This window comes from Anopheles coustani, chromosome 2 (assembly GCF_943734705.1).
Source record: "Anopheles coustani chromosome 2, idAnoCousDA_361_x.2, whole genome shotgun sequence".
Lineage (NCBI taxonomy): Eukaryota > Metazoa > Arthropoda > Insecta > Diptera > Culicidae > Anopheles > Anopheles coustani.
Genome location: NC_071289.1, coordinates 73873006 through 73899670, shown reverse-complemented (window position 1 = coordinate 73899670; position 26665 = coordinate 73873006). Strand labels below are relative to the sequence as shown.

General features: G+C 42.9%; 2 protein-coding genes across 2 annotated transcripts; one reads left to right on the top strand and one right to left on the bottom strand.

Moving 5' to 3' along the window:
• Window positions 1-1569: 1569 nt before the first annotated feature.
• On the top strand, window positions 1570-12556 carry LOC131266982 (uncharacterized). Its single transcript, XM_058269700.1, has 9 exons — window positions 1570-1776; window positions 3092-3233; window positions 3543-3575; window positions 5065-5187; window positions 6317-6535; window positions 6628-6713; window positions 11596-11776; window positions 11845-11978; window positions 12063-12556. The coding sequence occupies exons 1-9, from the start codon at window positions 1570-1572 to the stop codon at window positions 12225-12227; spliced, it is 1290 nt and encodes a 429-aa protein (XP_058125683.1). The 3' UTR covers window positions 12228-12556.
• Window positions 12557-15646: 3090 nt separating this feature from the next.
• Window positions 15647-26167, bottom strand: LOC131266975 (uncharacterized). Its single transcript, XM_058269685.1, has 5 exons — window positions 25264-26167; window positions 20504-20817; window positions 19740-20090; window positions 17247-17580; window positions 15647-17166 (listed from the first exon to the last, which is right to left on the bottom strand). Exons 1-5 carry the CDS (start codon window positions 25352-25354, stop codon window positions 16769-16771), a joined length of 1488 nt encoding a protein of 495 aa, XP_058125668.1. The 5' UTR covers window positions 25355-26167; the 3' UTR covers window positions 15647-16768.
• Between the last annotated feature and the right edge of the window lie 498 nt (window positions 26168-26665).

The window sequence follows — 26665 nt, the reverse complement described above, 5'->3', positions numbered from 1 at the left end:
TGCCGAGCGGCAGGAAAAAACAGTGTCCTATCCGTTTGTGTACGAGTGTGTACGCGCGTGTGTGTGTGTGTTTTCCCATGGGTGTACGTGCGTCAAACGCCGGGGCTCAGGCGTCGGATGTTTATTCATGGAGCACCATGGCTGTGTGGGACGCGATTTTGTGTCGGGATTTTATGTCCCTTGTGGGGGACTGCTGTCATGTCGTAACGGGCGGGAGGGGAGAAAGTGGGGAAGGGGTTCGTAACAAGTAGTCCAGTGTCCTGTAATACCGGGACCAGCCCTGTTTAGTGCCCGTATGGCGGGAAAACCTTTTCGGAAATCGTGCCGAAACACATCGTGCTCCGATTTCAAAGGTCTCGTTCGTGCGGCCTGTTCGGTGCAGGAACTTTTGCATTTCGCGGCTTATATGCTCGGATCGGAAGGGAATAATGGACGCAGCCCGAGTTTTAATGCACAAACAGGTTCAGAGACCACGTCAGAAGAGAAGGAGTTTGCAAACGGTAGGAATGGTTTACTACAGGGGTCGTCAAAGTTTTGCTGGATTTTTATATTTTGAACTAAAGTGAACCAGAATGCCGAATTGAACTACACACACTGAGTAGAGTTGTGTAATTCAGATTAAGATTCTTGAATCTGAATGATTCTTTGCGTTTTAGAGATTAATGAATCTTTCAATGAGAGATTCATGGATCCGAAAGATGCCTCAAACGATGAAAATTTTTGAACAAAAATGGGAGACCCTTTTTTTGTCGCATGATCCACGCCAATTGAAGAATCTGGGAGGTTCGTGAAAGATCTATGAAAGATTCATGAAGATTCATTAAGGTTTTGAAAAAATCATCAACCTTTGAAAATAAAAATCCCACAAGATTCATGAATCCATCTGAATGAATCTAAGGGTAAAGATTCATATGAATGAACTAACACTGAGTATTTGAATCTGTTTTCTCGGATGTACTTTGGTTTAGATTAGTTTTCTCACTAAACTTTATTACTTTAACAATAAACTATGTAAAATATTCGTTCTCTTTACCATAAATGCCCATCATGTAAATAATTCTGTTCGTTTTACCGAAGTTTAATTGTTTAGTTTGATCTTATAGTTGGGTGAATGTTGTGAAACTGGTTTTTCCTAAAAACCTCTATTTTGAAAGATTTAAAATATTTACTTTTATGGGAAAGTGACATTTATTGCCTTGAAGAAAAAACATAGTTTCACTGCATCGAAAGTATGGAATTTAGGAAACAAACTTTGCCGACTACCAGTTTCTAATATTTTTTTCCTATTTCTGTGTCGTTTCATTTTCAGTGCCCTAGGAAACCATGCACCAAGCAGCAGCAGCAGCAATAGTGAGCACATTCAACCACGGTGATTAAGCACAAGCAAGACGTAGAAGCAATAACTTTGGAAGCAATTAGAGGAGAACGTAACAAACCTTCATACACCAACCACGTAGAGCATAAGAGTACACAGGGTACGAGCTAAGTTGCGTTGAGCTTTTGGGAACTTGTCGTTGAAGCAGACGGTTTAGCACGTAGCGTCTACCACCGTAGCGTAAGAGCACACCGATGACCATGGCGGATGAGATCGGCTCGTCGGCGCGTCCCGCGTACAAAAAGCGCAGCTCGTCGATTTCGGCCCCGGCCTGCGCCAGCCTCGAGACGATCATCAGCCCGCCGTCGGAGGGCGACACACCGGAGGGCGGCACGCCCGGCTACCGGAGGCGGAAGCCGGCTACGCGCTCCCAGAGTGCGCGGATGACGGGGCCACGATCGGTGAGTGTTGCGATGCTCGATGCTGTTGAGTATTTCTTTACATAGCATAGTAATTGGTCGATTGTTGCGCACGGAAAGGCAACCGAGGATGGCGCGAAACTAGTCCCATCTCCATCTCCACGAAGAATGAGCGACGACCCAAGAAATGTGCAGCAAGTAAATATGCCCTTTTTTGTTCGTCATTTCGATCCCCTAGAAAAGCGGCTTGGTTGAAAATCCTTTTTATTGTAAATTCTCTCACAGAACGCTACACCGTAAGAAGCTAGACATTACACCGTAGTCCCTGAGTTTGACAGACGAAATCGTTGGACATGACGTTTGGACATTAAAAGTTTATTGCTTATTGCACCATCAAACTTATTACTTATTGCTCCTTCAGAAATGTGTTATAAAAGAAAAGTAGCAACAACCATAACATTGTTTACGATGTGTAAAGTTCTAAATGATAAAATTTGGAAAACAAACCATTCCTGAAAGAGGTATAATAAGATTTGAATATTTTGTGTATCATTCATCATTTGTCATTTGCTTGAAATGTGTTTGCTAAGATATTAGGTGAACACAGTGAAAGGCAAGTTTTTCTTATTTCTAGAACGTGTTAGAGGCCACAACCTTTTCTGCATTGCATGGTACACAAATACAATTGAATTTATGAATTTATTTTCAAAAACCTCTTGAATTAGATGGTGTTGGATAGTTTCGTTTCGCAATTAATAGTAACATCGCCATTATGGAAGCAATTATGGGTTCGTAAAAAGACTCTGCGTTATTCCATACCTCACCTTTGAAAATCAAAAAAGTAAAAAATATGTTATGTCTGCGAGAAGTTTGTTGTCACGCCAAAGACGCAGAGAGTCTACGACTTTACTCAATAGCTCCACTTTGTTTGATGATCGCTAGTCATGTAGAACTCATCGACGTGTGTCGTATGTATGGTGGTTTATGATCTTTATCCTGTTAAACATCTCACTTTCAGGACATCATACTTTGCTTAAACGCCTATTTATTTAGGTTCCTCATGTGTCGGTGCTGAACTTTTGCTTTTTTGTAGGTGCTACACATGATCGTACCAGCTTTAGCGATCCATCATAAACGATTCACCAAGGATCGGGGTATTTTTTACCTCGCTCATTTCCTACTCGTGCTATTTTCACATATTTATTTAGGACGGCGGCTCTAGGGCGCCTAGAACCATTCGGCTTCAGATTACCATTTCTTGTAGCTTGTAGTTTATTATTCTAAATTCCCAGCTTTACAATGTTTTGCTTCCTTCTTTCTTTCTTCCCACCATCGGACCAACTTGCCCCCACGATAGGTGCGCCGTAAGCCGCAGCCTTCGCCACAAACACTACAAGACTCGCGGGGCCACTGTACCAGCGAGCCCCGGTTGAACGACTCCGAAACTCCTCCGCCACAGAAACGACGCGGCTCGCAGAGGCGCCCGATGCACAATTCAGGTACAGAGCAGTGTGTTTTCCTACTTTACATCAAGTATTTTTGGTTGTTTTCTCAATATTTTCGTTCTTCCAATGCTTAAATAACAATTTTCAGTCTATATTTAAGCATTATTTTATCGATGGTTCATTTTAACAGTCTTCTGTTGTTTATGCGAATGTTATGCGCCGGTAGCCTTTTTTGTTCCCTTCAAAGGTCAGCAGTTAAACTTTGGCCATGTCCGTGCAATTAATTTAGTTACCTTCAAACCAATTACTTTCCCCCGAAAAACGAGTTCAAAAACGTATTTTCCGAAACTTTCCTCATTGCAGAGCGGCGTCACCAAAATGTAAGGATCAAGTTAGGTATGGTGAAATCGCGTGAAAGCCCACTTTTAATCGAGTTCAGCCCTAGGTTGTACTGTATTTGTAGTGCACACTGTGTCCCCGTTTTCCTGTGCGTGTTCGTCTTCCTTCTCCATTCCGATTCCGGTGTTACACGCGTCCCGAAAACAAAATTGGTTGCGTCCCGCTGTAGGGGATTTTTCTCGTAAATGTGTTCCAGTTGTTCTGTCCTTAGTTTTCCACTAAGCACTTCACTCTCTTTCTCTCTTTGTCTCTCTGACACTTGCTATTTCTCTACTACTCTTTCTGTACGTGTCTGTTTGTCATCCTTTACTGTGTTATATACTTCCTTCAGAATTTATATTTGTTGGTTCCTTTCAAATCGTTCGTGTTGCTCCTAATATCTAAATTTTCAAACGACAACTTCATTTGTGGCGTTTTACAAAACAAACAAAAAATGTTAAAAGCCGTCGTCTGGTTTGTGTTGTGATGGTAGTGTTCGTTCGTAGTTCTGTCTTCCGTTTGCTTTTTCCCCCCGTTTTTCACGTGATGCACTCTCGACAACTCCCGGATGCAAAATTTTCCAATTTCAGTCCATGTCACCATGGGTTGTGGGACAGCTTTGAATGTGCTACGCCCATCGCAGCACCGAGGTGGATGTTTCCCAGCACAAAACCCCTTGTTATGCGTGTGTGGGTTTGTTTGTTGATTCCGGCACCCATCGGGTCGGTTCTTCCATCTTGCACCAAGCACCGGTTTTGTAACCGAACGACGGACGAAGAAATGTTACCAGACTCGTTACGAGAAGGTGTTTCGAAACGTTTCGTTGGTCGAACCAGTCCCTGAAAGTACTCCTCATCGATCGACGGGCGTTTTGTTCGAACAGAGGAAAAAAAAACCGTAGAACCAGAAACATCCACCGAGCCGATGTAAAAAGGAAACGGAAGGCAAAGGGTGTCGAGAAAAAAAAAGCAACCATAACTTTCTCGTCAAAGTGTTTTTCATTTACATCGTACGTAATCGTTAATGATATGGCCTGATTATTTCTTGTTTCACCCACCTTCCCACGCACCTCCCCCCGTTGAGTCTGTGCATGATAGTTTGCGTCAGTACCGACCGCCGGTTCTGCATGTTCTCGAAGGACATTCTACTCAATGTCTCTATCGAGGCTTTGCCTCAAAGGATTCCGCCGTTCCGTTCGGCCTTCGTTGGAAATATGTCCCACAAACCAGGCCTTCCGGAAGTGTAAATCAAAAGCATTCCTCTTAGATTCTAAACTATTGTAGTAAATTCCGATCCTTCAGAGTTTAGGTTCCTTCGTTGGCTGCGGCGATAAGCAGCCGGGATGCATGTTTGATTTGCTCGTTCGGCTCCCCGCTCCCGCCAGTAGCTCCTCGTTCCAGCGCCAACCGGAGACACTTCCCGGAACTTGCCACTTAGCTGCGCCCGTTAGTAATCGCTCAAATGGGTTTTCGTTTTCTTTCTACTCCACTCCGACGCGATTTTTCAGCTACGCCAAGAAAATCGAATGCATTTCTGGACGTGCCACAGATCAACCTACAGCACCTGCAGCTCGACGACCAGGAGGACGACGACAATATCAGACTGAGAACGTTCAGCTCATCGAAGCAAGGTAGGACGCTGGGAACGTTGCGGTCAGGCGCGGTAGATTCGCCATCTTTTATGCTCCATTAACCGCCGGTTCCGGGTGTTTGAATATTTCCGCGGGGTTTTGCCCGTTTTCTGTTTTACTTTTTCAATGCCGGCCACCCGCGTCCGGAATTGTGTTTGTGAATTCACGACCGGTTCCGGTCCGGTGACCCTTTTGCCATTCCCGGAATGCCGTTCATGCTTTTCATCTCCGAACCATGACGCATGTCGGCACTTTGGTGTGGTTTTTTTGTTATATAAATATAAAGGAAATAACTGAAAGCTTCCGATGGAAATCAAATAGAGTAAGGTTCATCTCTACTTTTGAAAATCGAAAACGAAGTGATTTTACGGCGAAAATGTTTTCGATTGTCAAAGTAGGTTATGGGTATTTTAGCTTTTATTTAACCTAGTTTATCTTGTATTCGTTCACTTGAACTCTTTATTGAAAATATACAAAACTCAGTAAATACTTTCGATTCAAGTTGAATTTCTGCTGAAGTGGCTTAATGGTTTTGTTTGCGTGATGTTTGCGTGAAAGAACACAAAAGTATTAATTTTATTTCTCCACTGATTGCCATCAGATATGCTACTTCTATTACTTTTATTGTTGAAATTTCGAGTGTAACTCTTTCAGTATTACATTTTAAGACAATATTTTGTTATTTCAATCAGTTTAAAACATCCCACCGTAGACGAGGAAAAAGGGACATTTATTCCGTGGGTCAATCTATTGTAGGATGCGCAATCTCAGCTACAATAAAGACCCTTGTGGGACACATTTATCTTGTTTCGTTTATACGACCCGAGCATAGCAGAATAGATGGGCAAAAATCCCATTTTTAGTACCCTAAATTCGGAAACAAAACGGCACAAGCCGCCATTCAGTTTGCTCACCGTTCATTGTAGGTCACGTTGAAAATCATGGAAATGGCTCTCGGAATCGGCGGTTCAAAACAGACCTCTAGGGTACAATCCACTAACGATCAATCTCACTGGCTCAGGAAGAATGCGGCAGGCATTGTTTTGAGCGACTGTTGTCGAAGTTTTCCACTTGATGTTATCTGGGTGTTCTCTTTTCCGGGATCGTGGGTGTGCTTTTGCCCTTGCAGGCGTCGTGAACCGGGGCGACTCGTTCCGCAGGCGGCGCTCGAGAAGCAACAGCTTGGCCCCGGTCAGCCCGGTGCGGGTGGTGGACGAGGTCCTGACGCCCCCGACCGCTCCGATCGATTCGTTCCGCGTGATGATGATTGGCGCACCGGGCGTCGGCAAGGGGGCGCTGCTGTCGCAGTTCCGGTCGTCGGAGTGTATCAACGCGTACGACACACGAGGTAACCGATGGTCGACAACATTTCCTCACCGCACCTTGATGCTTACCAACCCCACACAATCTCTCGTTCTCTTCCCCTTGCGTTCACCACAGAGTCCCCGGGAGAGCAGAACATATCCATCATTCTGAACGGCGAGGAGTCGGAGCTCAAGTTTGTCACCGATAGCATAGGAAACAAGGTAAGCAGAGTTCATGTTCCAGCACCGAGCGGTTATTTGTTCTCCAGTTCAGTGATTTATTCGGGTTCTGTGCTGATGAACAATTATTTCCCAACAGGTCAATACATTCCGTGACCGGACCGGGGACAAGGGGGATTTTTTACAGGGTTAGGACGGGGTGTTCTTCGTCTTTATTGAAATACCCCCTCTGGGAGCCAATGGAACCTCGGTGTAATTGGTGATTATTTTGGCACGGAACTCTCTAATCAATAGGAACCTTTTTGATTTATGAGCATCACTTCCCCCTTTCAAGTGGGCTTTGTTTTGTGATTTATGTGCTCAGGCAATATTAATAAATACATTAAATGTACACTCTTGCTTAACTAGATGAAGCACTTTCAATGGAAATGTCATTGGGATGATAAATCTTAAGCGACCTTTAACTTGCGATAAGTTTGTGATTTGAAATGTTAATGAAACATTGTTTCCATATTGATTCAATAGCCCAATAACCCATTTGTAAAATAATCCAGTATTTTGTCTTGTTGAGTGTGATTACTTAAGGTTAACCAGAATGAAATGCTTAAAGCTAAAAGTACTATTTTATGATCCATACTTAAATCTATATAGTTAATACTATCTAAATTAAAGTTCACAGATTTTATTAGTACGATTAATTGTTTGATTAAATTTCTTTTAGTTCTCTATCTGATCAAGCTCCTTAAACGCACTTGTAAAAAGGAATTCAAAGTTGTTATGTTTCGGGCAACTTATAAAACGTGCATATGTGAACATGTTTAAAACATTTAAATGGAGTGTTCATATTATGTCCGTTCAATATTTTAAACTGTATAGGGATGTGAGTTGATCAAGATATTGTGCTATAATAAATGCAATGACCGAAACTACAATAGGAAAAAGCGTAAAGTATGCATCATCTACATTGTACAAATGTCAAAAAGGCGTAAACTTAATTCATTTTCATATCACTTCCATTCCCATTCTAAATTTTAATCACACTATACGCAAACACTCGCACAACAATCCAATCAATATGACCACATCCCTTCCAGAATCACAACTACCCCATAAAACATGTGGCGTTCTCCGTTCTAAAATCATCCCCACTTCTGTGCTTTTTGCTTTTTGGTTTTATTTTGCGAAGTGAGAAGTCATTGTCGGAGAGGAAAATTAAATTTTCCCTCACAGCCCGGTTACTGTGGGCCATGTAATAGGCGTGCAATTGAATGGGGGAAAAAATAATCAGCCCATTCAAATGAAATTATCCTTCGCTCGGGGGGCAATCCGGTCCGGTGGACAGCAGTTCAGACGTGCAAATCAAATCACGCCCAGACAAACGAAATGCGCAAACAGTAGAACGAAATCCAACCGGCTGGCACGCGAGAACAAAACATTGAGCGAGGCATCGAAAGAACGAAACGGATCACGCCTCCGACACTAATTACGAATTCATTGGCGTTTATTGCGGAATCATCACTCCCGCTGGTACTGGTTTTCCTTCCGAGCCCCCCGCCGAGCTGAGATTCAATTCCTTTTTGCACCGGCTTTTCTCGCATCGCCAAGGACTTGGGTGGACTGGGCGGGGCAAGCAGTATGCATGATAATTATTTTATCAATCTCGAAGGTCAGCATTTGCCGTTGTACGCTGTCTCGGCTTATCCGGCGTACGCTAGCGGAGGAAAAACGGCGCGCCTCTTCAACTGTCATCTCGATTGGTGACGGACCGTTTTATTATTTGCGTCAACCCACCGTGGGCTAGAAAGTTGAAGGATTCGAGTGAAAGCTGTCGCTTCCGTGCCTTCCTGGAAGCTTACGTCGCTGATCTGCCCATCTGGTCGTGCGAACTTTTTGAGCGACCGCTGGCATTCCAAAGGCTCCCCTTTGGGCAGCCTTCAAAGATACTTGACAAGCATTTTTCCAGCCAGTTTGGCTTGGTTTGCTCGGTTTTTCCAGCCGAGCGGTATTGATACTTTTTTTTCTAAAATATATACAAGACGCTCTGAAAGACACACGTGACATAAACCCTTCAATGAACCTGTCCTTCACAACCAGAACATGACGTTAAGAATACCTCGATAACACAAACCAATTTTCATCGTGAAAGTTGAAGTTCATGTATTGATATTACTCTAACATGTAATTTAATTTTTCTGTCAATCATTTTGATGAAAATGCTTAAAACTACCAAACGAACCAATTTTTAAGAGCTATCCGTTCATTTGCAAAAAGAAAAATAATCGATGATTATTTTCTTTTTTACGTTTGGATGTTTGGAGGTACATTTTTAACTACGGCTTTGAATTCGAAATCGATAGCCTGTTAGAACTTGTCAAGATTTGATTAAAAAGTTTGAATGTTGACCACATCCGATTAAATAAATATGAAATTAAGAAATGTGTACCTTTCATAAAAGCACTATTGTAAAAGAGTTGTGAAATTTATATTGAAAGCTGCAGTCAAGCTATTCTAGAATATTTTTGGCGTATTTTGTGACGAACAACATGGAAGGTTGCTCACTTACTTTTGTGGGGTGGACAATCGCAGTTCTAATTAATTCATTTTTCAAGCATATTATTTATATAAATAAACAATACGAATCGTTAAGATTGTCCCGCACGATTAGAAAATGCCAATTAATCGCGCACCATAATAATTCAATACCACTGCAGCATAATTGATCGCACTGAAGGGTTAGGATGAATTTTCAAACCATGCTATGGAAAGCCAACCACTCACCCCAAAAAGCAATCGACTCGCTCGACTACCTCACGAGCCGTTCTAGATCTACGGTTCGTGCCGTTCGCCTAAAAGTCATCCTACGGAGAAGGTCAGCTTGGGACTATCGCATTACGTCCTAATCGGTGCACAGCAAATGGAATCGTTTATGAATTTTGAACAGCACCAAAGGCACATGTGACTCCAAATTGGGTGTTGAAAACGGGAGTGAACTCGATACCGTGGGTCCTCCGGGCATGCAACATTTATTTTCGGTCGTCTCGAGAAAGCTGCCACGGACGGGACGGAACCGGTACGGAAGACGTGTTTAATCAGCAAAATTAAACCGTCTCGGTACGCCCCACGTGCCGAAGGCGTCCTTCCGGTCGGGAGGTCGCTTCTGGTGGAAGTATATTTTTATGAATTTGAAATTCACAAGCCATCAGGGAAGCCAAGATGAGATGCGATGAGGTTCACCTTTCCGGGGTCGATAACAGGGCGCTCGTCGACCGTGTTCTACCTTGTGAGTCAGGTCGAGGGTGGAATATGTAGATTTCTTCCCCGGTATGCTGTAATAAAACAAATGATTTACATGTAGCTGAAGAGAAATGCTAGATACCATGTGATGGCAGTTCTAGGGTCTGGCATTATTCATTTAATCTGAACGATGCAATGCTGCATAATCATAACTGCAGATCCGTGGAACGCTGATGGATGAGATATTTAAGCGATATAAACAGTCTTGTGTCTTATACCCGTAATAGTAACAATATTTGTAAGTGTTTTTTCTCGATAAGTTGATAGAAATATAGTACAAGATGAAAATTTTGCCGCAAAATCACATGCTCAGAAGTTTATTATTACGCAAAATATTTTATTTTTGAAAGTACAGTCTGTTCTCGAGTTACGCGGTTCTCGACTTACGCGGATTCGGAAATACGCGGTTTTCAAAATTTGACAGTAGATTGGGTTTATTACATCGATTTAAATTCCTGAGATGTACAACCACACGAATAAATATGTAAATTACACATTTGCATAACTTACGCTTTTTATTTCGTTTGTTGCAATTTATGTTGTTTAAATACGCTTGCATTGCATTCATATTAATGGACAAAGAAATTTTTTGAATATTCTATGATACATGCACACAAGAGCTCGATTTCTTAACTCCTGTATAAGCTATGTGTCAAGCAATATTCGAGATACGCGGATTTCTCTGGTCCCCATTATCCGCGTAACTCGGGAACAGACTGTATTAAAAAAATGTAGTACTTTTCATATTTCTTTTGTACAGAAATTATAACCAGTTATTCTTCTCAGCACAATTTCACATGTTTCAGACTGTTACTTCATATTTTTAATTTTATATCATTATCAATAGTTTAAAGTTTATTTTATATCATTATCAATAGTTTAAGGTTGATACATTTATTTCATTTGTCAAGATTGTTTAACAATAATATCAAATCTGTTCCATCAAACTTGTTTATGTTTAGTTTAATACGATTTTATGATTGCTCGACAATTGGTTCATCAAGAAAATATAAAATCATCAAGTTAATTGTACAGTTGATGTTTAACTTTCAACTGATTCGAAAACAGTGAGCAACCCTTTATAAATCAAGCAGGCCAAAAAGGGGTTAAATGGACTGTTTGCCGGTAAGGGAATTAAATTCAACCCAAATGTTTTAATCAAAGAAAAATGCTCCCGATGCAAGCGAGGAAATTAAAATAAAGTTTCAAATCCCACGTCCCCATCGTTATCCAAGATTTTGGGGGAGCGCCAAATTGATCCGATTGAAGCTCACGGCGCAGATTCACGCACGACCATTTGAATCGCAAATGCGACCGCCGACAGACTGCGGAATAAGGGAGTGGGAATGCCACTCCCCGGTAGATAAACGTCGTGACTCCAGTGACAGGTCGGGTGATTAGAGGCGATGGTTCGAGGGCGGTGAAAGGAATGGGAGACCGGCCGGAAATGAACCGGTCGCCGGACGGAATACTAATGCGAACCCGGGGTTGACATAATCAAGCTAATCGTGGTGAAGAAGAGATTTTCGCGCAGAGTGAAGCATTTCTTTCATTCCTTTTCTACATTTCCTTTTCCACGGGCACGTTTTCGACAAGCTTTTCCTAACGGTTCGCTCTTTCTCACCCGCAGGACGAGATGCTGAGGGCGGACGCGTTCTTGGTGGTGTTTTCCGTGGTCGACAAGGCCACGTTCAGCCGGGCCGACCAGCTGCTCAACATGCTGCACGACATGGACGTTAGCCGGTCCCGGCCGACGATTCTGGTCGCGAACAAGATCGATCTGGCCCGTTCGCGGGCCGTGTCGACGCAAGGTGCGGTAAAGGCCTGGCAGGGTGGTACGAAATCGACGCACTTTTCATTTGCACGTCTGTCCTTCTAGATGGAAAATGTCTCGCCTGTACGCACAAAATCAAGTTCATCGAGGTTTCCGTCGCCATCAACCACAACGTGGACGAGCTGCTGGCCGGCATCCTGTCGCAGATTCGCCTCAAGAGGGAACAGTCCGCCTTGCAGGTGAGGAAATGGAAAGGGTCCAGTCGGGGTCACGCTTTGCGACATTTTGACAAGACTAACTGCCCGCGATTCTTTCTCCTCCAGGGCACTCGGGAGCCATCGTCGTCGTCCTCGTCGTCGTCGTCAGCGCATTGGTACAAAAATCGCAGCGTCGTCCGGGCCTCCATGAAGGCGCGTCAGATGATCACGTGGATATTCGGGAAGGAGGACTCCAAGTTCAAGAACTGCGAAAACCTTCAAGTGCTGTAAGAGCGGAGGACGTGAAAAATTTCAGCTGCCAAACTAGAGACCAGAAATTGGCCAATCATTGTGCCGCTTATGGTTGGAGTGGGGTTAGAACATATGATGATGACGGTTCACAGTTTTTCACTTGTGTACATAATCATCCATCCGTGGTGCCCCGCCAGAGAAGAGTCCATACCGACAGAAACTCCAGAAGCTTTCGCGATGGCAGGCACGTTCAAACAAGAGGATCAATCAATCATAGGCAGTGATGCTAATACCTAACACGTCTACGTTAGGGGTGCTAGCTGTGGAACATAACCAAGCATATATCAACATACCACACGCAAAGTGAACAAACAGAGACAGAGGCAAGCAGGAGGAACCGTAAACAAAGTTTAGAGAGAAATAAAAAACGAAACTTAAGCAAAAGTTAAGCAACAACATCAAACCGTAACAATATCGTTATACATCTTGCTAAAAAAGTGCCTTCGTCAGCGCGTATCTGAAATTGGGTAGATATGTTAAAAGAAATGAAAGGAGCAGGAGACATGAAAAGGCGAAATTACGCACCGAACGAGATAAAAAGTTGAAAAATAAGTAAAAAGTCGACAGGGGACGAAAGAAAACAGAGAAAATGTGACAGCAATAGATGAAAAGAATAAAATTAGGCAGTAGCAAACCACAGACGCACCAACAGTTGATAACTGGAGGTAAATCGGAATCCAGGATGATAAATGTATCATTACATTGTGCCATGAAGCAGTTTGTTAGCCCAATCTAAGCTACTTAAGAGCTCACTTCGTTTTCCAATCTATTTTCTAAGAAAATTGCTATTCAGAAATCTTGCAACATATAAATATTAACGAATGCATCTTTTTCTACGTACATCATCTATAGATTTTTTTAAAGTAGAAAATGACTTTCTGAACAATATGAAAATATAAATCATAAGAGAACAATCTTTACAGTAGCATGAATGGAAGCACGTAGCAAGAAGTGAAAGGGACAGAAGTATCGGTTAGGTGCGAAAAGTAAAGAAGAACATAGAAGTGTACTAGTTCATAAGACAAGAAAAAAAAGAAATACAATTATACACTCCTTTATGCAAGTTTATGGCAAACTTTACTTCGAAACAATAACCATGCGCAAATGTAATACTTCTTAGTGCTTAAGCAACCTTGATCGAATATTCTAACCGTTTATTCGTATCCGTAAAGCTAGAATTACAAAGATTAACACCATTGTGTCGTACACATATACAGCCGTGCTCACAGTCAAAATGATTAGGGCAAAAAAAGGGGGACGAGCGTCATACGTGCAACATTAAAAACACACATACACACGGTTACTATAAGAACGTAAACATATTTTCAAATCAACGGCTGTACCCGATGATGATGGTTTTGATGAAGGTGATAATAGAAGAGAAAATAAAATAAAACAAATGTTTATACTATCGTTACTCGTACTAGGTCAATGTTGTCCGTGAGAGCAGTAAATCATGAAGCAATGCATAACGTCGGCGGCAAAGTCGGTGGACCCGTTAGAAGAGTGTACATTTTGATTAAACAATTACAACTGCGGACGAGTCAATATTAAAAACAAACTTTAAAACGCACTCCACAAAAAATAACAATTTACTGGTTGACGATGTTGTACGTTAATATATTCATGCATATAATATACAATCACATGCATAACTAGGGGACATAACAGAACCGATGGTAACGCTATACGGACTATCTTTTCCAACTATTATCAGAATTCTTCAAAACAAAAAACCTCAATTTGATTTAAATTCTATATTGGTTTGACTGACTTTTTCAAACATAACCTCACCCACAACATATCCATGTTTTATTTTTATCCGTTTGCTAGTTTTCAAGTTACTTTAAAACTATATTTCTATTAATAGGTATTATTGATATCTTTTAATTTCTTTTGAAATTTATTTGTTTTGTATATCGACAATTTTTTTTTTTTCATTTGATTCATTAGTTTTTCTTCATGCTACCTGTTGATAGCAATCCAATAGGTTTTTATTATTTGGCACATACTTTTTTAATTTCTTTGTTTACAAACGCTGGTTAAATTATAAGTTTTTTCTTTCCTTTAACAGAACAACTCGTGGCTGATGCCAGAATAAGTTATTACATACAAAAGAATCTTGTTCAGTTATAGCTGAGCCAGCCAACAAAACCAATTAGATACATTTAAATATTCTGTTTTCTACATCCCTAGCATGCTTCCAATGAACTTTCCCACTCGTGAATGCCTTGTTTTTGTAGAGTCTCCCTTTACATTGCATTCCCTTTCGTCGTCACTGGAACGCATCAACTTTTAAATGTTGCCAAACAAATATGTTCGAATAAAACGTAGTAGTTCTAGTGTGGGATTTTGTGATGTTGAAAACTTTGTTATGAATCACCTCGTTTTGGTGTCAGCTATTGAAAGCTAATAAAAAATCTATATTGCGTGGTTATCGTGTACTCATAACGTCGTGTGGTATCGAGTACACTAATAGGCTAAAAATGGAGCAATAAAACTACACTGAAACCGAAACCGAGACGTAGGTATTCAGGACTGATGTAAAGTCAGCAAAAAGCGTGTAATGCGACACAATAGTTATACATAACGAGCGAAAAGCAACCCAAAACGGAATGCGCTACATATAATTGTACAACAAATGGAAAAGCAAAGTTGATAAATTGTTAACTGTGGGCCCAAAGATAATAATAGTGTTAAATGGTTCAGCAAATTTAGTCCATTTGCCGGTTTGCCCTCACAGCGCGAGGGGAAAAGAATTTGTAGCTCGGTACGGTTTTCCTTCCTCACCATATCCTCAACACGGGAACCCTCGAACACGTCCAGTCAGTCCTTTCCCGTTTGACGAACGGAACTAGCGCAATGGTTGGGTGAAACCAAGCTAGCTAGTAGAGTAGCTTATTTAAAAAAAAAACAAACAGTAACAATTCAAATCTCCTCTTATACCTAGCCTTCGGTAGTGTATTTCTATAATACTAACGTAATCGAACAGTTTATCATCACACAAAAAGCCGAACTAGCGAGGAGGGTAAGTTTTCCGACATTATATTTTGTAACAAAAGGTAACAGCCACCCGTTTCCATAAACTACAGAACAAAAAATCAAATTCATAAACCATTGATGTAAACCAATGAACGCTGTATGTACGATGAAATGGAATCAAACAAATGTTATAAAGCGTTGCTAAAAACAATAAATTAATATAATTCTATGGACGAAACAAAACACGAGAAGTCATGCAAACAACGTATATGATAACATTGTTTAAGGACTATCGTTTTATTAAATTTTTTGGTAAAAATAAACGTAAGCTGTTAACTGACTGCCAGTTGTCTGTTTCATTGGCGGGACGCCGAGCCAGCTGGCGCGTCTGGTAATTGAAACAACACTGACACTGATTTCCATGTGAAAGAATTCGATGCGTTTATTTCGTTTTTGATCAATAAATTAATATCACATTACGTATTGTTGTTTAGTAGTTTCTTATCAGCGCACGCGTGTAGCCACCAAGGCCGAAATCCTACGTGGTTCCTTAAATGCGTCCCTTAAACGTTAAGTGAGAATTTTTATATCGGTACCTCCTGATTGGCGTGGATTGGCTTTCCTAACTATTTCCGCTACGGATCTATGATTGGTCTGTGAAGTGTATGTCTGGGTAAATATTTGTTTCCTTTTTTTGTAATGTTGTGGTGTCCATATGCGGCATGTCCTCGCTTCCTTAAACTACTACGAAAGAAACCCTTATCTACTACAAGTAAATGAACGCCGTATTTCAAAACCTCCTCATCGGCTAAATCCTTAAAGGGACACAAGCAAATCTGAACAAAGAACCTGAACAATAATCCTCAATGACTAACTAACCGCTACCTTCTAAAACATATGTTCTTAAACGCTTTATTTATTTATTTACCTTTTTGTTCATTCTTTTTGGCATGTACTAACAACCATACTGTTCTCGTTATCTCCATGCTTCCCCCTCTTCTTGAGTTTCCTACAATTTGATCAATGTGTCTGCTAAAACGCTACCGTGCTAAAAACCTCTCGTGTCATGGTGAAATGCGTCGTTGGTATTTGGTTTGTTCGTAGTCGGGTTTTTCGTGCCTCGCGTTCACTATCATTTGGTCCCTCGGTCTGTGCGTTTGTGGTTCTCAGCCTATAACAGCACCCTCCTACTATAACTTCACGGCGCACCTGTTGCCTTTCGATCGAGATGATAAACGTGTATTGTCTTAGTGGAATGTTGCTGGGAGGGGGTGTTTCGCAGAGAGTTTAAATTAATTCTTCGAATATTTCGTTTTAGTAGTTAAAAAAAAGGTTTAGAAAAGAATATAAAAAGAAGAAAAGTTCGTTGTTTTCTCAGACTTTCATCGACGAGTGTTCCGCGTCTATAGGTGTAGCACGCGGCAAAACTAGTGTTGTAAGACGGTCGTAAAGAAAGGGAAATATAATATCATATCCTAACTATCCTAACCTACCTCAACAGCATAGGCTTGAGGACCACCGCTTTTCAGCCTCCAATGCTAGAGCGAGACGGATAATGAAGCGGTCGACGAAACGGACTGATCGGCAACTTCATCACCTTCCTGCGATTGGCTGCCGGTTTCCGCATCCATTATCACGCCGGAACCGTCCGGTGGCGGTGAATCAGCTAGCCGGGAGGTCGACTCTTGGCTATCGACAGTGTCGGGGCTTGCGTCGTCGGGGTTAACGTCGGAGGGTTTTTGGTTCGGAAACAGCACCGAGTAGGCGGGTGGCGGATCAAGCTCCCCGTACGGGGGCGCGGTGAGACCGGGCGATGGTCCAGCCCCAAGCCGTCCCCCATCGCCACCGCCCGGGGAAGTCTGTAGAAACGATGGCACCGGATCGGGCAGCGAATCGTCCGGGCTTTGTTCGGGTTTGTGCGACCGGCAGCAGCATTCTGTGGGACGGGGAGGGGGACGAAAGAAAGTAGATGTTAGAAACACGTACGCACGGTCGACCGGTGGTGCCGGAACTAACCCCACAAACCGCAAATCAGCAATGCGCTACCGCAGATCAGCATGCCGAGAAACAGGTAGCCCCAGGGGCCGTACTTCGAGAGGCCCGTCAGCGAACTGCGCTGCTTCTTTGCCGGCACCGAGGGCTCTGTGGCGGGAACGGCCGGAGGTGCAGGAGTGGGCAATCCGGTTGGCGAGTTCACTGCCAAACTGCCAAACTTTGGCTCCAAGCCTATGTCGACTGTGCCGTCCGCTTGTGCGGTGCCCGGAGGCAGCACGTGATCCGGTTCGCCACCGAAGAATGACTTGATTGTGCTTTGAATGTACTTGCGGAAGACCGACTGGACCGGATTTTCCTGCAAACAGAAACAGGACGATGAATATCACATTGTACATTTTTTTTAGATGACGACTAAATGGAATTGTTAATTTCTATTAAGAGGTTCAACGTTTGTTATGATTAAATGTCATTTCTAGCTTGTTTAGTACTAGAATCTCTAATCAGTTAACGCTGTTTTCCCATCCAAAATTCAACATTGTCTTAACTCAAACCTACCGTTTTGAGTTGCTTTATTCCCAAAACGAGGTCAACCTTCGCGGATGGAAAAGCACATAACCACCATTCGAGAGAATTGCGGGCTCAAGAATGTGAAACAAAACAAAAAAGGTTAACCACAGCACCGGGTTCGCAGGGCAAACACAAAAAAGCCTCAACCGGCAACCTTGCAATAAATTCGTTTCATTTCCATCCGTTACTTCGCTGTTTCTGTTTCACCGCCCGGCTTCGTGTTCAAAATGGAAAGCCAAAATTCCCCATTTTCACCCGTTGAAACAGTGCATTTTTTAAGCGCGTCCCGTCGAAACGGAAGTAATGTTATCTGTCACAGATCCGGGGCGGGGGAAAAAGAACACCAAAACTACCGGGCAGACTGCGTTTGCGGTTCTCGGTCTTGAAAATATCGCCATGTCCGGTTTTGTGTCTGCCACCACACAAAGGCCCCGCGTAAGTAGGTGAAATTTAACAATCCATCATCGGAGGTTTTTTTCGGTTGTTTACGTTTTACGAACATGGGATCGGAATGTTGAGGGTGTCCGGCCGCGAAGTGGCCGTTGTTCGATGTGGTAAAAATGACGATACGAAATAAAATCTATTTATTTATTTCTTATCATAGTACTCTTGCAACGTTTTACAAGAATTGATGAACCTAGAACCGATGATAAGCTAGCTCTTACCAGCTTATGTTTTCTTATTCAATCATCTCAAATGCCAATCTACAAACCACCAGTTCAGCCTTTTTTTCTAATTGCTTGCATGTTTCGAGAAGAGTTATTTTTCTGTCTGGATCTTTAACCCTTTTTGGTAAAGAATAAAACCGGTTCGCCCACCCCAGTTTTACCCACGCTTGTCACGTAATCCCATCAACAAGCGACAATTTCTCACACAGGTCACATCGTCCAGACCAAGCTTGAAGCTCTACGAAAGGATCCCTCGCTGCATCGTGTTTGTTGTTGCGCAGGTCCCAATATCGAGACTGTGCATTGGTTCTGGTTCTATGTCGAAGGAATTAAAAACAAAATCAAACCAACACGGCACGAAATCGTTGTAGGTTATCGAGAAACATGGCTTCGGAATGAAAACTTACAAAATAATGCTTGTTAATCGGAGTTAAGACTCATTTTTTCTTGGCCTGTATTCTATAACCGCATTAAATGGCAAATTCATTTGCAGAGACTAAAGTTTGAATATACCAGTTTAGATTACATTTGACAACTAAGCATCTTTGATCCTCGATTGGTAAGAGGAGAGCATCTTTCTATTTCCTTGCACACTATTAAACTTTCTGGAATCACAAACCCTATTCTATTTAGCACATGATTTTTGTCATTTTAAAGACAATTTGCTCAACACCTTTGCCATTTTGAGATAATCATTCGTTTAAGTTTTATTCGTGTAAATTGTGAACGTTTCAACAACATGTACAGAGTGTGGGTGGATCTGTATGGATCGTAAATGGCCATGGCTGATTACTCCATGTAGCCCATATGCCCATGGATGGTTTTCGTAAACGATTCGTTATGAGTCCCGGAATAATATCATCACCCTTTTAACATTATGCAACATTAAGTGTAAAAATACCATTGGCAGTTTTATAGAACAAGGGAAAGGTAACATAAAACCCAGGATAACCTGCGACAGATAGAGGCGTCGAAATGTTTTTTCTATAATCAGCTTACGCAACTAAGTGTCTTAGCGGACACGATCGTGATGGGATGCCACAAAAAAAAAATCCAACTTCGCTGTCGGAAAGACACTTTGGGGGTTTAGAGTTTACTTCCAGTTACGCAGGACGTTACCCAAGTTAGTGTTTGCACAACATTCGGCAATGCAATTGAAAACGAAGATAAAAACAAAAGTAATAAAGGATGGATGGAGCCGAAAACGACGTTTAATAAACCGTTCGAAGAGGAACTTTCTAGGTGTCGGACTTCTCCTCCACCTTCTTGCAGGACTTACCGAATACTCCTCCCGGAGATGTTTGGCGCACATGACTTCATTCTCGTCGAGAACGTCGTTCCCGACCGGCGGGCAGTTTGGCTGGCCGTCGCAGATGAGCTCGCGGGCAATGCACAGCAGCGGCGTGCCGGCGTAGTCCAGGCAGGAGTGCTTCTCCCGCTCCACGCACACCGTCCCCTGCCCGACGACCGTGAGATGAAGCCGGTAGTTCGGTGCGTTGCCGTCGTGGTTCCAGACGATGTTCAGCTTGCCCTGCAGCAAACGCATCGGCTCGTCCGGCAGGCCGCTCGTCTCGAGCAGACACGGATCCAGGCGCCACGCAGGCAGCAGCTCCCCGTTGGCCGATTGTGACTGGTCGCGGGAAGGAGAGCGAGAGGCAGAGTTCAGTTAGATCAATTAAATTTTACACCAACTCAGTTGCGCCAATTAGCACCCCCGTGCCACCCCGCGGGGTGAATCCGTTCATCGCGGGGGGGGCGCGAGCGGGAGCCAGTTCGTGTGCCCCGTCGTTACGCTTGGCCAGTTGTGCGCACACTCGCCCGTGCCAACCTGCCCATGTAGTGCGTCTTGGTTGAGCTGGTTTGGCCGAACCGCGTCAGAATGGGCAACATTTACTTCAGGTGGCAAAAACTGGCCATTGCTTAAAAGTCGAGGAGGATCATCATTGCGCAACAACGTGGCCATGTAAATTCACTCCAGTTTTTATTTAGCTCCACACGCGCACGGTGAACGGAGAACAAGAATTTCCCATCCCGCATACTTACGATCGTCAGCGGGCAGCTGTGCGTGCTGTTGCTGGTTTTACTGCTGGCGTACTTCTTGCCCGCCGAACTCCGGGGTCCCGGTGCGGTGGGGGCCCGTTGCAGCCGGACGAAGAAATTGTACGCGTCGGGCGCACGGAACTGGCGCTTGCAGGAAGCGGCCACCGACGCGGATGGTTTGCCATTTTCCGACCTCAGCGCCAGCAACACGCTGGACGATGGGCCCTTGTCGCTCACGTACTGCTCGCTGGATTCCCCATTTTCACCACAAAGCGAAGGAACGGCGGTGGATGTACTGCCGGAACTCGAATCGGCAGCTGCGAAAGGGAAAAAAGAAAGAACACAAGAGTTATTCCACAAGAAATTGAAATTGCCCGCGATACAGTTTTATTATTTAGGTACGTAATTTTTAAACGAATCGGGATTTTTACGATCCAAGGCAGGATATTTATTAAAAGAAGAAAAATTCAATCGCAGCCGGAAAAGTTCGTTTACGCTTGGGTGCAGGTGTTGATTATTAAAAATTCAGTTTCTTAGAGTTCGTCCATCATACATGTATTCAACGTTTAATGGTATGATATTTCGGGCCATAAATTTGTTATAGGTCCCTATTATTTTGTAAGGCATACATTTTAAAATTTATTTCAATTCAATAATTAGTTCTTCTACTGGTAAGGTTTCGTTTCTGATGAAATAAATAACGAAGAAATAAGGGCAGGCGATGATCTGTGAATCATGCGTCTTTGATGCAAAATCTCCCAAATATAGCTTGGGATCATCTATGAATCATAAGTCTTTGATGCAAAATCTCCAGAATATAGCTTGGGATCATCTATGAATCATGCGTCTTTGATGCAAAATCTCCCAAACTCCGAATTTCCATTTCACAATATCTTCAGTTTTTTCCACCGCTCGGGATGAAATCCCCAGGTGAAATCGCGACGAGTTAAAAACGGGATAATGGAAGCGGTTAGTCAACCATGTACGGTCATTTGGCCGGTTACGTTCAAGGGCTTTAAGTGCGGAAGAAAAGAAACAGTGACTTTTTTTACTTGCGGTAAAGGCATGACAAATATGATCCCAGATTCTGAAAGTGAATTAAGCGTTCGTAACTACAGCAGATCGCGTTCATGCTTTATTTGGGATCATGGACGAATGTACGAGAAATTAAAAAAAAAAATGCTGATCACTGTTGGCCTCAGATGGAGTAAAGGCTTCGACAAAGAGTGTTGTTGATCTTTACCTCAATATATAGTTTGTATTTGTATTTTTTCCTGTAAGATGGGTAGGTATTGTACAACCAAATTTGTTTACTCAATAGCAACGTTTTAAACATGTTCCATAGTTGGTGCAGTAAAATTTTCATGAACAATTTATTTTTATTTTTGGCTTCACACACGAGAAGCGCACAAAAATTCCAGGGCAAAAATAGAAATAGAAGAGAAAAAATAGAAACAAGATCAAAAACAAACTGGTAGGTGTTGCTGATTGTCCTCAATGTTTCAAAGTAGTGCCATCAATTATGCGAAGGTTACCGAAAATGACCTGCATTAAATTGATACCTACACATAGCGATCGTCGTTTTCCGCTCCGCCTGGCCGATACTGGATGGATTGGCTCATCAGAGCCCTCGTAAGATTCGGACAGCCAAGTCGAACATGGTTCAAAAAACATTTGCTTAGGCAGATATGAGATGCAGAATAAACTATGCGCAAAAGAAAACTATTCTTAATGCTGATGATGATGCACGAATATATTTTCTGAATTCAAATCACAAGACAGCGATGTTTGCATATCTTCTTGGCATATTTAAGGCATGATTAAACTATTGGGTGATAGTTTTAACATAACTTGGAGAAATTTGCTTGAGAAAAAATGCGTTGACAAACGCTGTAAAAGTGTAATGTTAAAACAACCTCGTTAGTTCGACACACCTGCTTTGGAAGTTCGTCTATGTTCACGTGTCCGGCTATGCGCGAACGAGACCAGCGGAACGATTGGGAATGTTTGCGCGAAGAAACATCGACCCGTTCGTTTTACCAAAGACCCACACAAGCACGAGGTGGGCCCAGTCAGCACGAACACGCATTCGCCGGCGCGTCTTCCGTGACACCCGATTGATCTTGAAGATGTTTGTCGACTGCGGTTGGTGCTGCGGGGCGGATTGTATTTGCCGCTGTTAGTTCCGCCCAGCCGGCCAAGTGGTCATGTCATGTTTGACCGGCTGATGCAATCGCGAGGTATTGGGCAGACGCCGGTGATTTTTTAGGATTTTTTTTCAACGCAATGGCTTTTCAAGTGGCTCGTGGGACCTGCTCCCGGGGTTCCCGCTTGAAGCCAAACTTAAATCTGGCTGCTTCCTGAGTGACTAAGCAAATGTTTGAAAGGAAGTGCAATGCCTGCGGTGCTTGAGTTGGTTACGATACAGTCTTGTTATTCAATTGTTTACGCTATGTTTTACAGTAATAAACGTTTCAATCAAACAAGTGGGTCAACATTCCGAAGTGGTTGTACTTGGTAGTCATTTATTAGTTCATCTGATAACTACTAGAAAAGGATACGCAATAAACGGCATTTTACATAAGGAGTCAGACATCATCACAATGTGATTTTTATTACAAATACTGACTATTCTGCCTGAAGAAAACATCGATTATCCCTAGCCTCTCCCCATAAGAAATTAGCGATAGTTTTATTTTATTCTTGAATTAAATGACAATTTGTGAGGTTTAGACCGTCAATACATAATCGAAATCAACTTAGTTGAAGCGACACGGGTGTTTCGTTATGTATTTCCAAATCCTCCGGTGCGCATGGTACAAAAGTCGTGAATAAAATGTGTGAAATCAATCCACTGAATTTGCATTCAGTTGGCATTAACCAACCAAGCATACACCGGAAGATCGTTGGCCCAGCCGGCATTCGCATTTCGCCGAATGATGCCAACACAAAATGGGACAAAATAGAGTGTTTTCTGTTGTATTTATCTTCCGATTTCATCACGAGCCGGCCGCACTGAACGGTCGATCTGTTGGTCAAACGAAACCGATCAAGTGCAACGGATCGAGTGGCGTGTTTTGAGGTCCATGGCAATGGTCGAGCGACTTAAACGAACGGATTGGGCGGAATTTTGACATGAATTTATATTGGACACACCAATGTAACGAAACGCCCCCTGCGCACACGACGAAAGATGAAATGTGGCACCAAGCGGAAAACGCCGAACAAACGGTCAACGCTCGGACGGAGCGCTTCCGGGGTTTTGGAGGTTTTGGTTCGCAATTCCGCAAAGTAGGTGTTTGAGATCTGAAGGAAAAAATTGGAATAACAGCCGTACTACTGGCACCTCATTTGGAAACGAATTATTTCTTACCTTTGCAGCAACAGAGGGTTGCCGACGTTTATAACCTGACTCATTTCAATTTGCCCGATGAAACCTCAATTCAAATATGACCAACAATTTACTGCGTAAGGTGAAACTAATGGATCCGCAAGACTTATTCCGTGTGCCACTTAGTCTACAGCTGGCGGTAATGAAAGAGAAACTTCTTCCGTAACTAACAAAAACAAAAGTCGCCTTATTACAGTGAGGCGCAGTACCGCATAGAAAATGAGTCAATGAAGGGTGTGTAGTCGATGTTTGCATATTATAAATACGCCGTGAGATAAACAGAATGACGTTTCAATCATCTTCTCGAAAGACTTGAACGAACGGCGTTCCTAGAGCCGGCGAACGATTACGTTGGTTGGTGGGGGGTTTTCGATCGATCCGTTTACTTCGATCACATCAAAGAAGGCTTTTGGCGAGGTTAACCGCACAGGCTACGTGATCTCAGGCCCGTCGTTGGCTCCACTGCTTTGTGAACTTCGTCGGTCATCTGGGCGACCCCACGAACCGAAGATGCTTGCGCTCGCAGCAAATGTGTCCTACATTTTTTTTTCGCGAAATTTCTGCGGATCACAAGACGATCGTGAATCACCCCAGCAGCGAAGGAAAACTTTCATTAATTCAAGACGTTGCCCGTCGTTTTTTCTACCGGTTCTTCCGCTCGGACCGTACAATAGGCCACCTTCTTTCTTTTTCATCCAACATCTAACGATGTAAACCGGAGTGTTCCAGTTTGTTCTAACCGTATGATGGCCGTAGCGAGTGTGTTTGTGCGTGTTTATACAGTTATTGAATACGTACAGTCACCATTTTTAACTTTAAGCCTTGGAGGCACAGTGAATAAGTGACCTAAGAGAAACGTATTGAAAAGCATCCTTTACTTCATCCTATTTTCCGATAATCGAGTGACAAAGTGGTCGTAGAGTAACACCGCAAAATGAAATTTCATTGAACTGTACAGAGCCCATAGGGTCAAGCATAGGTTTGTGTTCAACAGACTTGCCCTAGGTCAAGCAGTCATAGCGATAACGAGGAAAAAAGTTAAAAATGGTGACCGTGCGGATACTTTTAGAGTTACTGTATGGAGAATGGAGGGACGTTGAGAAAATATAATAAAAGCAAGATTGAGATGTAGGAAGCAAACACCAAAGGAGGATGGTACCGTTTCTATCCGTCCGACGATTGCTGGTTCGCAGAACTAAAATGGTAGTTGTAACGTCGCGGGACAGTGAAGGAAAAATGCTTTTGGAAAAACAAGCGCACACATATGCGACCGCGGCAAAATAAGAAGAAGAAAAAGACGAACCACATCGCATTAGTTACAACGCATCCAACGGATGCTTCCCAAAAACGGATGCTTAGAACTACGACTTACTCGAGAAGAACGATGCACATTCGGCGCGTTGGGAATAGAGTATAAAAATACACCACCACTGCACGGATATTATTTTATAGAAGATCATCATTTTGATATTTTTATCCCCGAGCTCCAGCTGTTGCGCCTGCTGCTGTTGTTGTTGTTTTGCCACACGCCGCGCATTTATCGCGGACGGCAATGGAAAAAAAAACGAAACACACACACAACTCGCCGCGCGTCAAGAAACGCACAGTTTCTTCTCGCCTCCTTCGATGGTCGAACGAGACACTCGGGGTGCTTAGACGTTACGGGATTTCGTTGTTTTTTTATGCTTCCTAGAATACCACTTTGTTACAGCACTTCTTCTGCTGGATTATCCACAATTGCCACCAGCGTTCCACTCGGCAGCAGCTTTCGTCGGTCACAGTTGATGGTCATACTGAACACTTCAACATCCGCACGTCGAATGCCCTGTGTATCGGCGATGGCAGCGGTTTGGAACCTTTCAGTAGCAAAGAATCGCACCCAAGAACTAAAATACGGCACAAACGATCGAGCGATCTCGAAGGCACACCACAACGGCAAGCGCTGGACGGGTCAAAGCAGCTGGAATTTCAATCTAGCACCACCGAAAGAAGATTAACGGAAGCAAGGGAAGGTTCACGCACGGATCTTAAAACGACGCCGGACAGGCCGTTCCGTAGCAAGCTTGTTGTTGCTCGTTGCGATTGTCTGACTGAACTGACGACCAACCCTCAGATCCATCTCTACTCCATCCGCATGATGGGATGCGAACGCACACACGCGACTTTTCTTGTGCATACAGACCACGCTCTGTCAGTACGCGTGTCGCGACATGTGCTTCCATGAAAACAACAATGTCGGAAAACGTCGTATTTTTTAACTTTTCATTTACAAAACGATTTCTTTAAACCATGACATAACTGCATTTTAGAATATTCTTTAAACGTGAAGATATTCGAGATTGCCATCAGTGAGCACACCGGACACAATTCGAAGTATAGAAAGACAACAAAAAGCACTTTAAACATAATAAATCCCCAGCCAACCTTATTGGAAGCCTCTTGGCGTGTTTTATCACATGTACACAATTTTTTTTCCAGCAAACAAATATTTCATCGGAAGTCATCGGTAGATATACCTTCCCATGGGCCGCTTATCTGTTGGGTTGTGATTCAGGCACGCGTCTAAACATGGCGTTTTTTATCACCAACCACATCAACTTATGCAGACGAAAAAATGGTTTATCACTTGCTTATCAGCTTCCAGAATTTTTGCAAAATACATAAAACAAAGATAGGACACTTCGGGTTTCGTTGGACGTTGAAGAATGAATAATCACCACCATTAATTTTTGTACTCAAAATCATCTGTATTTCATTTGTTGTATAATTTGTCG

What these genes read in the sequence shown, in the direction of transcription:
- LOC131266982 (XM_058269700.1), top strand. Translation starts at nt 1,570, where the DNA reads ATGACCATGGCGGATGAGATCGGCTCGTCGGCGCGTCCCGCGTACAAA. An exon ending in CCGATAGCATAGGAAACAAG is followed by an intron (nt 6,714 to 11,595) that starts GTAAGCAGAGTT and finishes TCTCACCCGCAG; the next exon opens with GACGAGATGCTGAGGGCGGA. An exon ending in GGGAACAGTCCGCCTTGCAG is followed by an intron (nt 11,979 to 12,062) that starts GTGAGGAAATGG and finishes TTTCTCCTCCAG; the next exon opens with GGCACTCGGGAGCCATCGTC.
- LOC131266975 (XM_058269685.1), bottom strand. Translation starts at nt 25,354, where the DNA reads ATGATGATCTTCTATAAAATAATATCCGTGCAGTGGTGGTGTATTTTT. An exon ending in ACAGCTGCCCGCTGACGATC is followed by an intron (nt 20,091 to 20,503) that starts GTAAGTATGCGG and finishes TCCCGCGACCAG; the next exon opens with TCACAATCGGCCAACGGGGA. An exon ending in ATCTCCGGGAGGAGTATTCG is followed by an intron (nt 17,581 to 19,739) that starts GTAAGTCCTGCA and finishes TTCTGTTTGCAG; the next exon opens with GAAAATCCGGTCCAGTCGGT.